This window comes from Hibiscus syriacus, unplaced genomic scaffold (genome assembly GCF_006381635.1).
Source record: "Hibiscus syriacus cultivar Baekdansim isolate YM2019G1 unplaced genomic scaffold, ASM638163v2 tig00110600_pilon, whole genome shotgun sequence".
In the NCBI taxonomy this organism is placed as follows: Eukaryota; Viridiplantae; Streptophyta; class Magnoliopsida; order Malvales; family Malvaceae; genus Hibiscus; species Hibiscus syriacus.
Window position 1 is genome coordinate 188,101 of NW_024062797.1, and position 12,373 is coordinate 200,473.

The 12,373-nt window shown below is 32.5% G+C and overlaps 1 protein-coding gene across 2 annotated transcripts; it reads right to left on the reverse strand.

The window, feature by feature from the left end:
• Positions 1-6,710: 6,710 nt before the first annotated feature.
• Positions 6,711-7,475, reverse strand: LOC120134935 (universal stress protein PHOS34-like). Of its 2 annotated transcripts, none has more exons than XM_039151309.1 (4): positions 7,298-7,475; positions 7,120-7,214; positions 6,909-7,030; positions 6,711-6,810 (listed from the first exon to the last, which is right to left on the reverse strand). In XM_039151309.1, the coding sequence occupies exons 1-4, from the start codon at positions 7,473-7,475 to the stop codon at positions 6,729-6,731; spliced, it is 477 nt and encodes a 158-aa protein (XP_039007240.1). In that variant the 3' UTR covers positions 6,711-6,728. The 2 variants fall into 2 exon arrangements, with proteins under 2 accessions (XP_039007240.1, XP_039007239.1); XM_039151308.1 differs by having other exon boundaries at positions 7,120-7,217.
• Between the last annotated feature and the right edge of the window lie 4,898 nt (positions 7,476-12,373).

Genomic DNA, 12,373 nt, shown 5'->3' on the forward strand with positions numbered 1-12,373 from the left:
TCATGAGCAACAGAATTCAAAGAACACCCAGAACTAAATCCTTTATTCAAAGAAGTCTTATCTTTAATATTACTTTGGCCACAAGAAGGATGAGGATGCTGTCCATTCCCATGATCAGGAAGAGAAATGTACCAAGGGTAAGGCGCTGCATATAAGGGACTCTTGGGGCCATTAACATTTCTGGAATTTTCTTGATCACGAGACAATAAAAAATACTATAAGTTGGTGGAGAAATGCTTGATGAAACTTTACCCTTAGGAAGGTTTCCCATGTAAACAATGTAAACCTGCTTCAACAGTATATATATAGATGGAAGTTTGTTTGCCCGATTATCAGAGGAACCAGCATGGCAACAACATTGAGCATGAAAAGAGTGAAATCGATGAGCAAAATACATGAAAAAGATGAAGTTTAGGCTGCCATTTTTTAATATTGTGGAGCTTGATTTGGAAAGGGAGTTCATATAAGGTTTTTGAGTGTTGGAATAAATTCCATGGGATCCGTTAATTTTTTAAGCACTTGGTCTTTGTTATGCTCGCAACGGACCGATAACGACATGCTCTGTTAAGAATGGGTTGTAGGACTTTTTTTAAGGGTAAGAGTGTTGATGAGAATGGGAGGAAGAAGAAGAAGGGTGTTGATGAGAATGGGTTGTGGGGAAAGAAGAAGAGAAGTCAACTTTGAAGGCATACGTTTTTATTTTATTTTATTATTTTTAAAAAAACTGAGAATTCTATTAATGGGTTAACGGTAGTTAATGGTTGAGGGATCTGAACTGAACAGATTGATAACGCTAGAGACCAAGTGCACTTAATTAAAAAACCAGAACTAACGGGTGTTGATTCAAGTGGTAAGCAGCTTGATATCGCTTAAGCACAATATCAGGTTTGAGTCCTTGTGTATGCAGAAAATTCTCACTAGGAGACTCACCCACAAAAAACATGTGTGCGACCCGGATCAATCCAGATTAGTCAAGGCAAAGCCTTGGAACTAGAAGGCAACAAAAAAAAACTGGTGACCAAAGTCGATCAGACTGTAAACAAAGGGGACTATTGGATAATTTACCCTAACAAAATTAAATATAAAAGTAAATCCTTAGACAATTTTTATTCATTCTAATAAATTTTGTATTTAATTATATTTTTATTAATATGGAGTAATTATAAGGCAATATTTGTTCATATATAACTCTCAATTAATTAACATTAAATGCTCACACCTCTGACATTCCTGGTGCTCTAATCTGAAACCTCATGGAATAACAACAATTTATTTACCACTATCTCGGTTCGTGCTATGTATTTAATTAATTATTAAGAAAATGTGATGTTTCGAAGAAATTGATTTGTTCTTTAAATGTTGTCTAATTAACTATAATTATTTTATCTATTGATCAAATAATTCAAATCAAATATTATTGATTAAATAATTCAAATCAAATATTATACGTATTCATTATAATGATAATTTTCTTAACTTATCTTGCTCAATGTATAATTCATACTTCAAATTTTGAACATAATTTAAATAGTATAACGTCATATTAAGTTATACTAATTAAATATTTGTTTTAATATAAATTTTCACAAACTTAAGATTTAAAAAATAATATATTTTTCTATCGAAAAAATTAGAGTAAATTACACAAATGGTCTTTCAACTATAGGACTTTGATGTGTTGAGTCACCTGATTATTAAAAGTTACAAAATGATCCACCGACTATAGGATGTTGTTTTGTTGAGTCATTTGACTTCTAAAAGTTATAAAATGATTACTCGACAATTTATTATGTTTCAAACTTGTCATTTCGGTTAAAAAATGACACTCATTTGAGTTCGACTTTAACATGCTAACTGATATATGATAGCTCTTTGAGATTCTAGGATTGAATTTTATCATATCACAATCAGTAGTTTAATGTCTAGCTCAGTCTGCCATCAAAATTTTAACAGAAAAGAAAGAATTTGGAACACAATGAATAGTTGGTGACCATTTTGTAATTTTTAATAGTCGAGAGACTTAAAAAAGTAACATCGATCCTATAGTAGATGGACCATTTTATAACTTTTCATAGCCGAATGACTCAAGAAAGGAACATCCTATAGTCAGAGATCATTTATGTACTTTACCCCAAAAAATAATTGTTGAAAACATTTTGATGTTTCGATATAACAAATTAAGTTAAATGAATTTTAAGATTTTACAAAAGATTTTCTAAGTATATTCGATGTAATTATTCGAATATCAAAATATTACTCCAAGTCTTTCAAAGTTCATTTTAATCCTTACTAAAGTGTAAAATTGTGTTTTATACTTAAACTATTTTAAAACAATTTTACAAAGTATTTCGAGCCTTAATCGAGCCAAAAATATTTTCTTTTTAAAGGGTTTCAAGAAAAATTAGATTCCCCCCATGGGGTACCGATTCCCCCCTGTCTAACAGTTAAAAACAGATTACACTTAGGGAACCGATTCCCCATGAGGGGATACCGATTCCCCCTCACGCTCCAAGTTGTTTTATTAATTGTTTCTCATCCCCAAACGGCTCCAAAACATCCCCAACGACTATATACGACTTCAAACACATTCCAAGCTATAAATACAAGCTAAGGACACTTGAAGAAGCAAGAGAACAACTATCCAAGCAACCAAACACAAGAGAAGAGTTTTTCAATCTTATTTCATCTTTCTCTTGTAAATATTTTGTTCTTGTGAGCTTAATTCTTATAAAAACCTACCTTAGAGAGGTTTTCTTGTTTACATCTTTTATTCTTTTGTAAAGGGGAAAGGTTCTAGCTTATCCCGTGTAAAACTAGGGAAAATGTTCTAGTTTAGCCCGGAAAAACTAGGGAGTTGTAAGGTTACTCTTTGTCCTTAAAAGAAAGAACAAATTAGTGAATTTGTTGGAAAATCCTTGGTGAGGAGCTAAGGTAGTGGACGTAGACTTTGGTTGAGAAAGTCGAACCACTATAAATCGCTGTGCAATTCTCTATCTTTCAATCTTCTTACTCCCTAAACACAAAACCGTTCTGAACCCTCTTTGCAAATTGTTCCGGTTGTCGATTCGAGCTTCCGAAAATCCTAACAATTGATATCAGAACCTAACTCATTAAGAAGATTTAACCACCTTGAGACAATCCTAGAAGAAGCTCTACCAATTCCCGACACAACCGAGAAGATGGCTTCTACCTCCGGCTCGTTCCACATGGAAGACTCCCTACCAACGGACAAGCCTCCATACTTCAATGGAGACAACTATCGTCATTGGAAGAAATTAATGAATGTATTCATCCAATCCAATGATCTTGATGCATGGGAGATAATCGAGAACGGCTACTCTTCTCCAAAGAAGAAGGAGAAGAAGCGGAGTGACAAAGAACGGAAGAAAGCTCAACTTAATGACAAGGCCATGCACATGGTGTTGTGTGCATTTGGTCCTGAAATCTATGAAAGAGTTTCTTCATGTTCAAGTGCCAAGGAGCTTTGGAATAAGCTTGATGAAATCCATGGAAACAAGAAAGAAGAACCAATAAAGATGGTGTCTCTAATGGCTCTTGAAGAGCCCGAGGTATTTTCTAACTCAAATGAATTTAATTCATTTACTTTTGATGAGTTACAAGATGCTTATAATTGGTTGTATTTGGGATTTGAGACCATGAATTCCAAATATACGAAATTAATTTCAAAACTCAAAATTGAAAATAAATCGATTTTGAAAGCTAGAGTTGATTTTGAAAATCAAAATAAAATTTTGAAAAATGATTTAGAACTTTCAAAAATCAAAATAAATGATTTAGAAAAGAAAAATTTTGAGTTAGAAGTTAAGCTTGAAAGCTTAACAAAAGAAAGAGAATTAATTTCTAAAAACAATCTATTATGTTTAAAAATGGCAAAATGCTCACATTGCCATTATCATTGTCATTTGGAACATACTTGTCCTTTGAAGAAAGGAAAACGTTTTAAAATTAGGCAAGTATGGGTTCCGAAAGGAACAAGGGACATTGAAACTAACGTCCAAGGATCCAAAGCAATTTGGATACCAAAATCTACTTAAATGTCTCTTGTAGGTGTGTGGGAGCAATGGTGATGAGAGTGATGATATTCAAGATGCTCTAGCCACATATGAAAAAGGAATGGGTAACCTCTAAACTTAATGCTTTTAATTTTGGTTATTTGGTTGCTCATTTAATTTTAAGCATGCATGAGTTTTGTTTTTAAATGATTATGCATCATTGTTTTAATCTCATGTATGTTGAAAAGATGTTTATGATGAACATTTTAAAGTTATATTAATTTTTAAGATTTTTCTAGTTCATCATAATAAAATTTTGATCAAAATTGGTTTTAATGCAATTGATATCTCTCTAACAATTGATGTCAATTTTTTCAAATACTTTGATTTTACAAATTTTAAAATTTTTGACCTAAATTTGAATGTTTATGCATGTGTTTTAAATGAAAATGATATCTCTCTAACAATTGATATCAAAATTTTCAAAATGCATAACATTTTTGGAAAACTTTATGCATATGCACTTAATTTTAACAATTGATATTGATATCAAATTTCAACTATTGGTATTGCATAAAGTATTTTAGTCTTGGATATATTGAATTTCATGTGCTACTAACATTTTTGTTATTCTTTGTTGAAATTCAATTTTGTTTAAGTGTCAAGATCTTAAAAGCATAATTTTATTTGGAATGCATTTATTGAGGGGGAGCTTTGATTTTTCAAATTATTTTTAAAATGTCAAATTTACTACTTACTCTCTAAAGTTATTTTGAACTTTAAATATTATAGTCTTTTTGATTTAACAAAAAGGGAGAGAAGTGTTAAGGTGTTAAAGGGGAGAAGTGTTAAGGTGTTAAAGGGGGAGTAATTTCAAACTTTATTTCAAAATCTTAAAATTACTCAAATGTTTTGTTATATCAAAAAGGGGGAGATTGTTGAAAATATTTTGATGTTTCGATATAACAAATTAAGTTAAATGAATTTTAAGATTTTATAAAAGATTTTCTAAGTATATTCGATGTAATTATTTGAATATCAAAATATTACTCCAAGTCTTTCAAAGTTCATTTTAATCCTTACTAAAGTGTAAAATTGTGTTTTATACTTAAACTATTTTAAAATAATTTTACAAAGTATTTCGAGCCTTAATCGAGCCAAAAATATTTTCGTTTTAAAGGGTTTCAAGAAAAATCAGATTGTACAGGGGGTACAGATTCTCCCCAGGTTGTACCGACTCCCCCCCAGGGGGTACCGATTCCCCCTGTCTAACGGTCAAAAACAAATTGCACTTAGGGAACCGATTCCCCATGAGAGGGTACCGATTCCCCCCACGCTCCAAGTTGTTTTATTAATTGTTTCTCATCCCGAAACGACTCTAAAACATCCCAACGACTATATACGATTTCAAACACATTCCAAGCTATAAATACAAGCTAAGGACACTTGAAGAAGCAAGAGAACAACTATCCAAGCAACCAAACACAAGAAAAGAGTTTTTCAATCTTATTTCATCTTTCTCTTGTAAATATTTTGTTCTTGTGAGCTTAATTCTTGTAAACACCTACCTTAGAGAGGTTTTCTTGTTTACATCTTTTATCCTTTTGTAAAGGGGAAATGTTCTAGCTTATCCCATGTAAAAGCTAGGGAAAAGGTTCTAGTTTAGCCCGGAAAAACTAGGGAGTTGTAAGGTTACTCTTTGTCCTTAAAAGAAAGAACAAATTAGTGAATTTGTTGGAAAATCCTTGGTGAGAAGCTAAGGTAGTGGACGTAGACTTTGGTTGAGAAAGTCGAACCACTATAAATCGTTGTGCAATTCTCTATCTTTCAATCTCCTTACTCCCTAAACACAAAACCGTTCCGACCCCTCTTTGCAAATCGTTCCGGTTGTCGATTCGAGCTTCCGAAAATCCTAACAATAATACATTTTTTATACATAGCTTAAGTTTCAACTTCTTTAATGATCAAATTTATTTATTGAAGGTAAAGGAATACAAACTTAATTTAAGCTAAGGGAATACAAACTTAAAATTATCAAATGTATTGAAATGATGATAAAACTTAATTTGAGTTTCACGAATCAATTTATTTTAGTGGTTAAAAGATTGTTATTGTTTTTAGAGGTTATGAATTTGAGCATCAGTGACTACAACATCGGTGATTAAGCGTTCTTTGTCAAATGATTGAGATTATTTAAAGCATATACTACTTTATAATCACTTTAGCTTAATAAAAAAAATTTAATTTGAGTTAGTTGCATTACAAGTTTTCAAACTATGATTCTTATTTTAAATTGGTTCATAAATTTTTGAAGGCTTTAATTTTGTCCTTAAATTATGAATCTCATTTAAAATTAATCTTTAAACTTTTGAATATTTCAATTTGATCCCTGAACTATAACATTCATTCTAAATTAGTCCCCAAATTGAATATTTTGATTTCATCCCAAATTATACGTATATGCTAATCACATCTCTGTTTATAAAATCATTAGGTTAAACAATATTATATATTATGCGTTTGAAAAAATAAAATTTAAATTAAATTAGGATTGAAACTAATTATTTATTTGAATAAAATTGAAATTAATTACAAAAACTCGATACGAAAGAGTAGTCGTAAAAGTAGAAGTCCCATTACGATGCTTCATATGAAAGTGTTGAAACTAAGAACAATGGTCCGACATCAAATTCTCTGGCCTTGATCTTCAGCTTTTTAGGTCTTGGGCTTCTTCACAATCATCACAGAACTGTGAGCATGGTGAGCACAGTAATCACTCACGCTGCCCAAAACAGCCCTGCATGATTGATTCTTAGTTACGTATTTATGGACCGACGGGTTCGAATTGTGACGTTTGTGATAAATACGACGAATAGTTTTATTATTTATACGTACCTCTTCATAGGACCGTATCCATGGCTTCCTACAACCAGTATCTTTGCATTGTATTTGTCAACAGCTTCGCATAGCACATTTCTCGGGTCACCTTCCATTACTTCGACATCGACTTCGTTCACCTTCACAATAACATATTTTTTAAAAATTTAATTAAGATTTTATAATAATGTATTCGATTTACTAATGGTCGAAAAACGATCACGATTACCGATTTTTTCTTGCATAACTCCTTCACTTTCTCGGTAATCCTGGCGGCCGTCTTCTTTAGATCGACCTCCATCATCGGTATGATCTCTGCAGTTGCTGCTATTATAAAGTTACGTTGAATGCCGGAGTTCGAGTGTGACCTATATAAATTTAATCGAGATAAAGTCATGCGTGATTACCCGGTCCGGCGAGTTGAAGGATCGATATGGGGATGGGTCGGGCATGGATGGCGACGAGCTGGAACGGTTGGAGGGATCCGAAGGGTACGAAGAAGTGATCGAGGGTCCATTCGAGGGCGTACATGCTGTGTGCACTATCGTCCACGGCTATCAGCATGACATGTTTCTCCGAAGCCATGTTTTACTACAAACTTTTTGCTTTGGTTTGGTTTTAATCAATGCTACTTGTGCAATGAAATGTTAATTGGATGTGTTCGTGGTCGGGTTTTTTAAACATGTTTTGATGAGTTTGTTGCGGCCATGGACTCGGTTTGGCCTTCCATAATTTGTGTTATTTTTAGGGCTAGTTATGTGTTTAGTACTTAAACTATCAGTTTTGATCCGTTTTGGTATTTAAACTTTCAAAAATTTCAAAATCATACTTAAATTTAGTTTTTTGTTTCATTTTAGCACCCAACCTTTAAAAACTTAACAAACAAGCTTGACGATCGCTGTGTCTACAGTCATCGATTGTTGCATTTGTCGGTCAATGAAGCCCAAACTTTCCAGCATGCCCCTTTACGGCTCCGTGAACTTGATTTCACCCTTCGTTTCACCGAAAAATGCCTAAATCTCCATAAATCGATGATGAACTCTTCGACTTCTTCATCCTCCGATCTTCATCTTCAACCATCCGATGGCTTGAAACTAGACTATGTTGGTCGACTCGTCATTCTCTCGTGGTTCTTCGTTCGGATTTGTCGTTCTTCTACCAGAAATATACCTCGTCAGCTCGTTTGATAAGTTTTTAACGGCATGTTACTAAAATGAAACAAAAACTAAAGATTAGATATGATTTTGAAAAAAATAAAAGTTTAGGTACTAAAATGGGATTTGAAAAAAATTAAAAGTTTAGGTACTAAAACGAACCAAAACTTATAGTTTAGATATTAAACGAGTAATTTACCCTGCTTTTTAAAGCATGTCATTGCAATTGGGCTATCCTTTTTTTCCGTTTCCACTGGTGTTTTATGGGTGGGCCGTAGACTCGGTGGCCCGACGGATCGGATTGATTTGAGATTTAATTTTTTTAATTATTTTTAATTCAATTTGATTGGAGTTGTTTTTCTTATATATATCAAATTATTTAACTATTTAAATAATACTAATCAAATTACATGATGATAATATTCGACTGATGAAATGACATGATATTTAACGGAATTAATATAATTATAAATTTAATTTGTAATACTTACACATCCTATCATTTTAGTTTTAATTTTAATTTAATTCAATTTGGACTAATCATTAGAGTGCACCACCTTATCTCCTAAGCTCCGAGGTTTGATCTCTTTCAACCCCAAGTTTACTAGTGTAATCATTTAATTGAAAGATTAAATTTATTAAATTAAACTAAAATGATTAATTGTATATGACTGATAAAATTTTAAAAACAATAATTAAATTAAAATTCGATCACAAGCGTGTGGTCACTAATTTTTTTTAATAATATTGTTGTTATGTCATATTTTTTTTATTTTGATTATCGATTAAATAAAATTAATGATACTTTTGATATAAATTCTTTTCTCTAATTTCAATTTTCCACTCTTCACGCCTACAATCTCACGTGTTATTCTCTGTAATAAATTAATATTTTATGATAATATAACATCATATGTATCACATTATTAATAAATCAAAATTAAGTCAAATATTATGCCAATAGGGAATCACCATAAGTCAAATGACGTGAAAATTGTTCATAACCATCTAAAAAAACTCTAGTCGCTTTTTATCTCTTCTTTTTTTTTTATAATTTGTGTTAATTTTATTGATTAATTTAATTTTTTATTATTTAATTTTATTTAATCGACGACGACATTGATTTTAATGCTGGTTGTCGTCTGTCGATTATTTTTTTTTCTTTTTTCTTTTTAAATTTTTTAATAAGAATAATTATGTATTTGTGACATGTTCTCTGCCTTTATGACATGTTTATCTATTCCATTGTAGCATGTTTTTATCTGCCTTTTGGTAGCTTACGATTTTTTACCGTTGTTTTTGTTTATCTTTTTTCTCAGGTTGGATTTGGCATTGCCACGGCTGATCAAGATGATACTTATTTGTTATCATGATGATTTTCTTTGCTTTGGACTTTAGGATTGATTTGGATACACTTTTTGTGTTTATAGATAGTTTTCTCACGTCAGATGACTCTGATTTGTGATTTGTCAGTGGTCTTTCAGTAGCTTCATCACATTTTTTTAGTTCGTTTACCGATGCAGTCAGTTTTGTTTGTATCTTTATTTTATTCGAGTTTTTTTGTTAGATTTTTTAACATTTTCCTTCTTTGGTCCTTATGTGATCTAGGTGGCTAGTTTTTGTCTTAATGTTAATAGAAAAATGTCATAACTACATTTTCCTTATTTTTGGATATTTTCTATTTTTAATAAAACTAGCGACTTTCTATAAAAAAAATAACGTGAAAATTGAAAATTGAGGAAAAAATTACGATACTATCACCGTTAATTTTTTAATAACCAAAGATCAAAATAAAAAAATAAATTACATAAATGACCATTAACTATAAGGAGATTATTATTTGACTACTTAATTATGAGGAGATTCTAATTTTATCACTGGTTTATTATTTTTGTCAATCAAGTCACTTAACTATCTAAATGATATCAATTAAGTAACATATCATTAACATTTAACGGAAAAGTTGGCATGACTGTTAAAATTTGTATAATTACACATATGGTCCCCATTCCTACACATTCTATCAACTTGATCTTAATTTTAATTAATTTAATCCTCTAATTCGATGATGGCATATATCATCATCTGCAATTTATGGTAATAATAGTGGTTTTGATAGGAGGCAGCTTTGGCATCAACTTACGGGTTTGGAATCTGTTGTAGGTTCATCTTCTTGGTTGATAAGGGGATTTTAATGTCATCACTCGGGCTGAAGAGAGTTCAGATTTTGAGTTTATGAGTCATTATGTTACTGCTAATATGGGTGATATTCAGGATTATTTGAATGATTTGCACTTGATTGATCATCCTTATTCTGGTCTTTTGTATACTTGGTCCAACATGCAGGAGGTAAGGTTCTTGGCTCGGAAGTTGGACAGAATCCTTGTTGATTCTCAGTGGCTCCTAGATTTTCCTGATTCTTTTGTTGAGTTTAAAGCAAAGGGGGTTTCTAACCATTGTCACGGTTTGATTTGGTTTAAAAAGGAAAATCAAGCTGATAGATCTAAGCCATTCAAAATTTTTAATTATTGGATTGAGCATGATGAGTTCCTTGGGGTTGTTAGGAGGTCTTGATAGGTTGGGTTTTCTGTAAATCCAATGCAAAGGTTGTTTAATAAGTTGAAGAGACTCAAACTTGTTTTGAATGAGATTAATGTTGTTTATTTTTTTGATATTTCAAAAAGGTGGCTGCTAAGCGGATCCAACTTGAACAGATTCAGGTTGGTAATCTAAGCCTGGGGAGAAGGGATTTAGAGCAAGAGAGAAATGTGCATGATGAACTGTTGGAGTTGGAAGCTACCGAGGTTTCTTTTTATAGGCAGAAAGCTAAAGTTCATTTGGTGCAATAAGGTAATTTGGGTACTAGATTTTTTTCATTCCATCGTGGATAGAAATATGAAGAAAAACACTATCATGTTACTTTATGATAGTGATGGTAATCGTTTGGAAACTTTTGATACCATGTCCAAGGAAATGGTTCATTTTTTTCTTAACTTGTTCGAAAAATCTGATCCTCAGGTTCAGGTTTGTTCGGTGGATATTTTAAGGGAGTTATTGGATTATGTTTTGCCTGATGTTGTTGGTTTGGAATAAAGTAAGGAGGTTACTGATTTGGAAATTAGGGAGGCTCTGTTTAGGCATGGTAATGAGAAAAGTCCTGACCCTGATGGCTTTATTGCAGGGTTATTCAAGGTTGCTTGGGATATTGTTAAATTGGATTTTATTGCAGCAGTGAGGTATTTCTTCCAATCTTCTTCTTTGTTGTCTGCTTTCAATGCTACGCCTATAACTCTTATCCCTAAAGTGTCTAATACTTCCATGGCTAAGGATTTTTGTCCAATTTCTTGTTACTTTGTGGTGTATAAAGCAATTACTAGGATCTTTGTTAGCAGGCTGGTTATTTATTTTCCTACTTTGATTTTGTCTAGCCATTCAACTTTCATTAAGGAAGGGGTATTATCGACAACACCTTATTGGCTCAAGAGTTGATCAAAGGGTATGCTAGGAGGACCCTTTCTCCTAGGTGTGCCATTACGATCGATCTTCATAAGGTGTTTGATTCTATTAATTGACAACTTTTGTTGACGGTCTTGGAAGCTGTGGGTATGTCATCTTGTTTTCGGAGTTGGATTGAGGCTTGCATTACTACTTCAAGGTTTTATGTTTCCTTCAATGGTAGCTTGGTTGGTCTCTTTAAAGGTGAGAGAAGAGTCAAGCAGGGGACCCTTTGTCCCCTTATCTATTCATTCTAGGGATTAATATTTTATCTGCTCTTTTGGATAAGATTGTTTTGGAGGGTATCTTCAGGTTTCATCCGAAGTGTACGAAGGTAAACTTTACTCACCTTTGTTTTGTTGATGATTTATTAATTTTCTGCCATGGCCCAATTGACTCAGTGTTGGGTGTTTTGAGTGTCTTGGAATTGTTTTATGGTTTATCTGGTTTGAAATTGAATGCTGAGAAGACTGAGATGTTTACTTGCGGCATGTGTGAGGCCCAAATCAATTCAATCCAGGTTGTTATGGGGTTTAAAATTGGGCACTTACCAGTTCAATATTTGGGAATGCCTTTGGTCACAAGGAAACTGTTCGATAAGGATTGTGTTGCTTTGATGAACATGATTAAACCAAAATTAGGACAAGGTCTTGTAAGAATCTTAGTTATGTTGGTCGATTGCAGTTAATTAAAGTTGTTCTTTTTAGTATGATGAATCATTGGAGTAGGCAGATGGTTTTGTCCAAGTCTGAGATCTCTAAAATTGAGTAGTTGTTCATAATATTTTTTTGGCATGGCAGTGATTGTTCTGGTAGGGCTCGGGTCAATTGGACC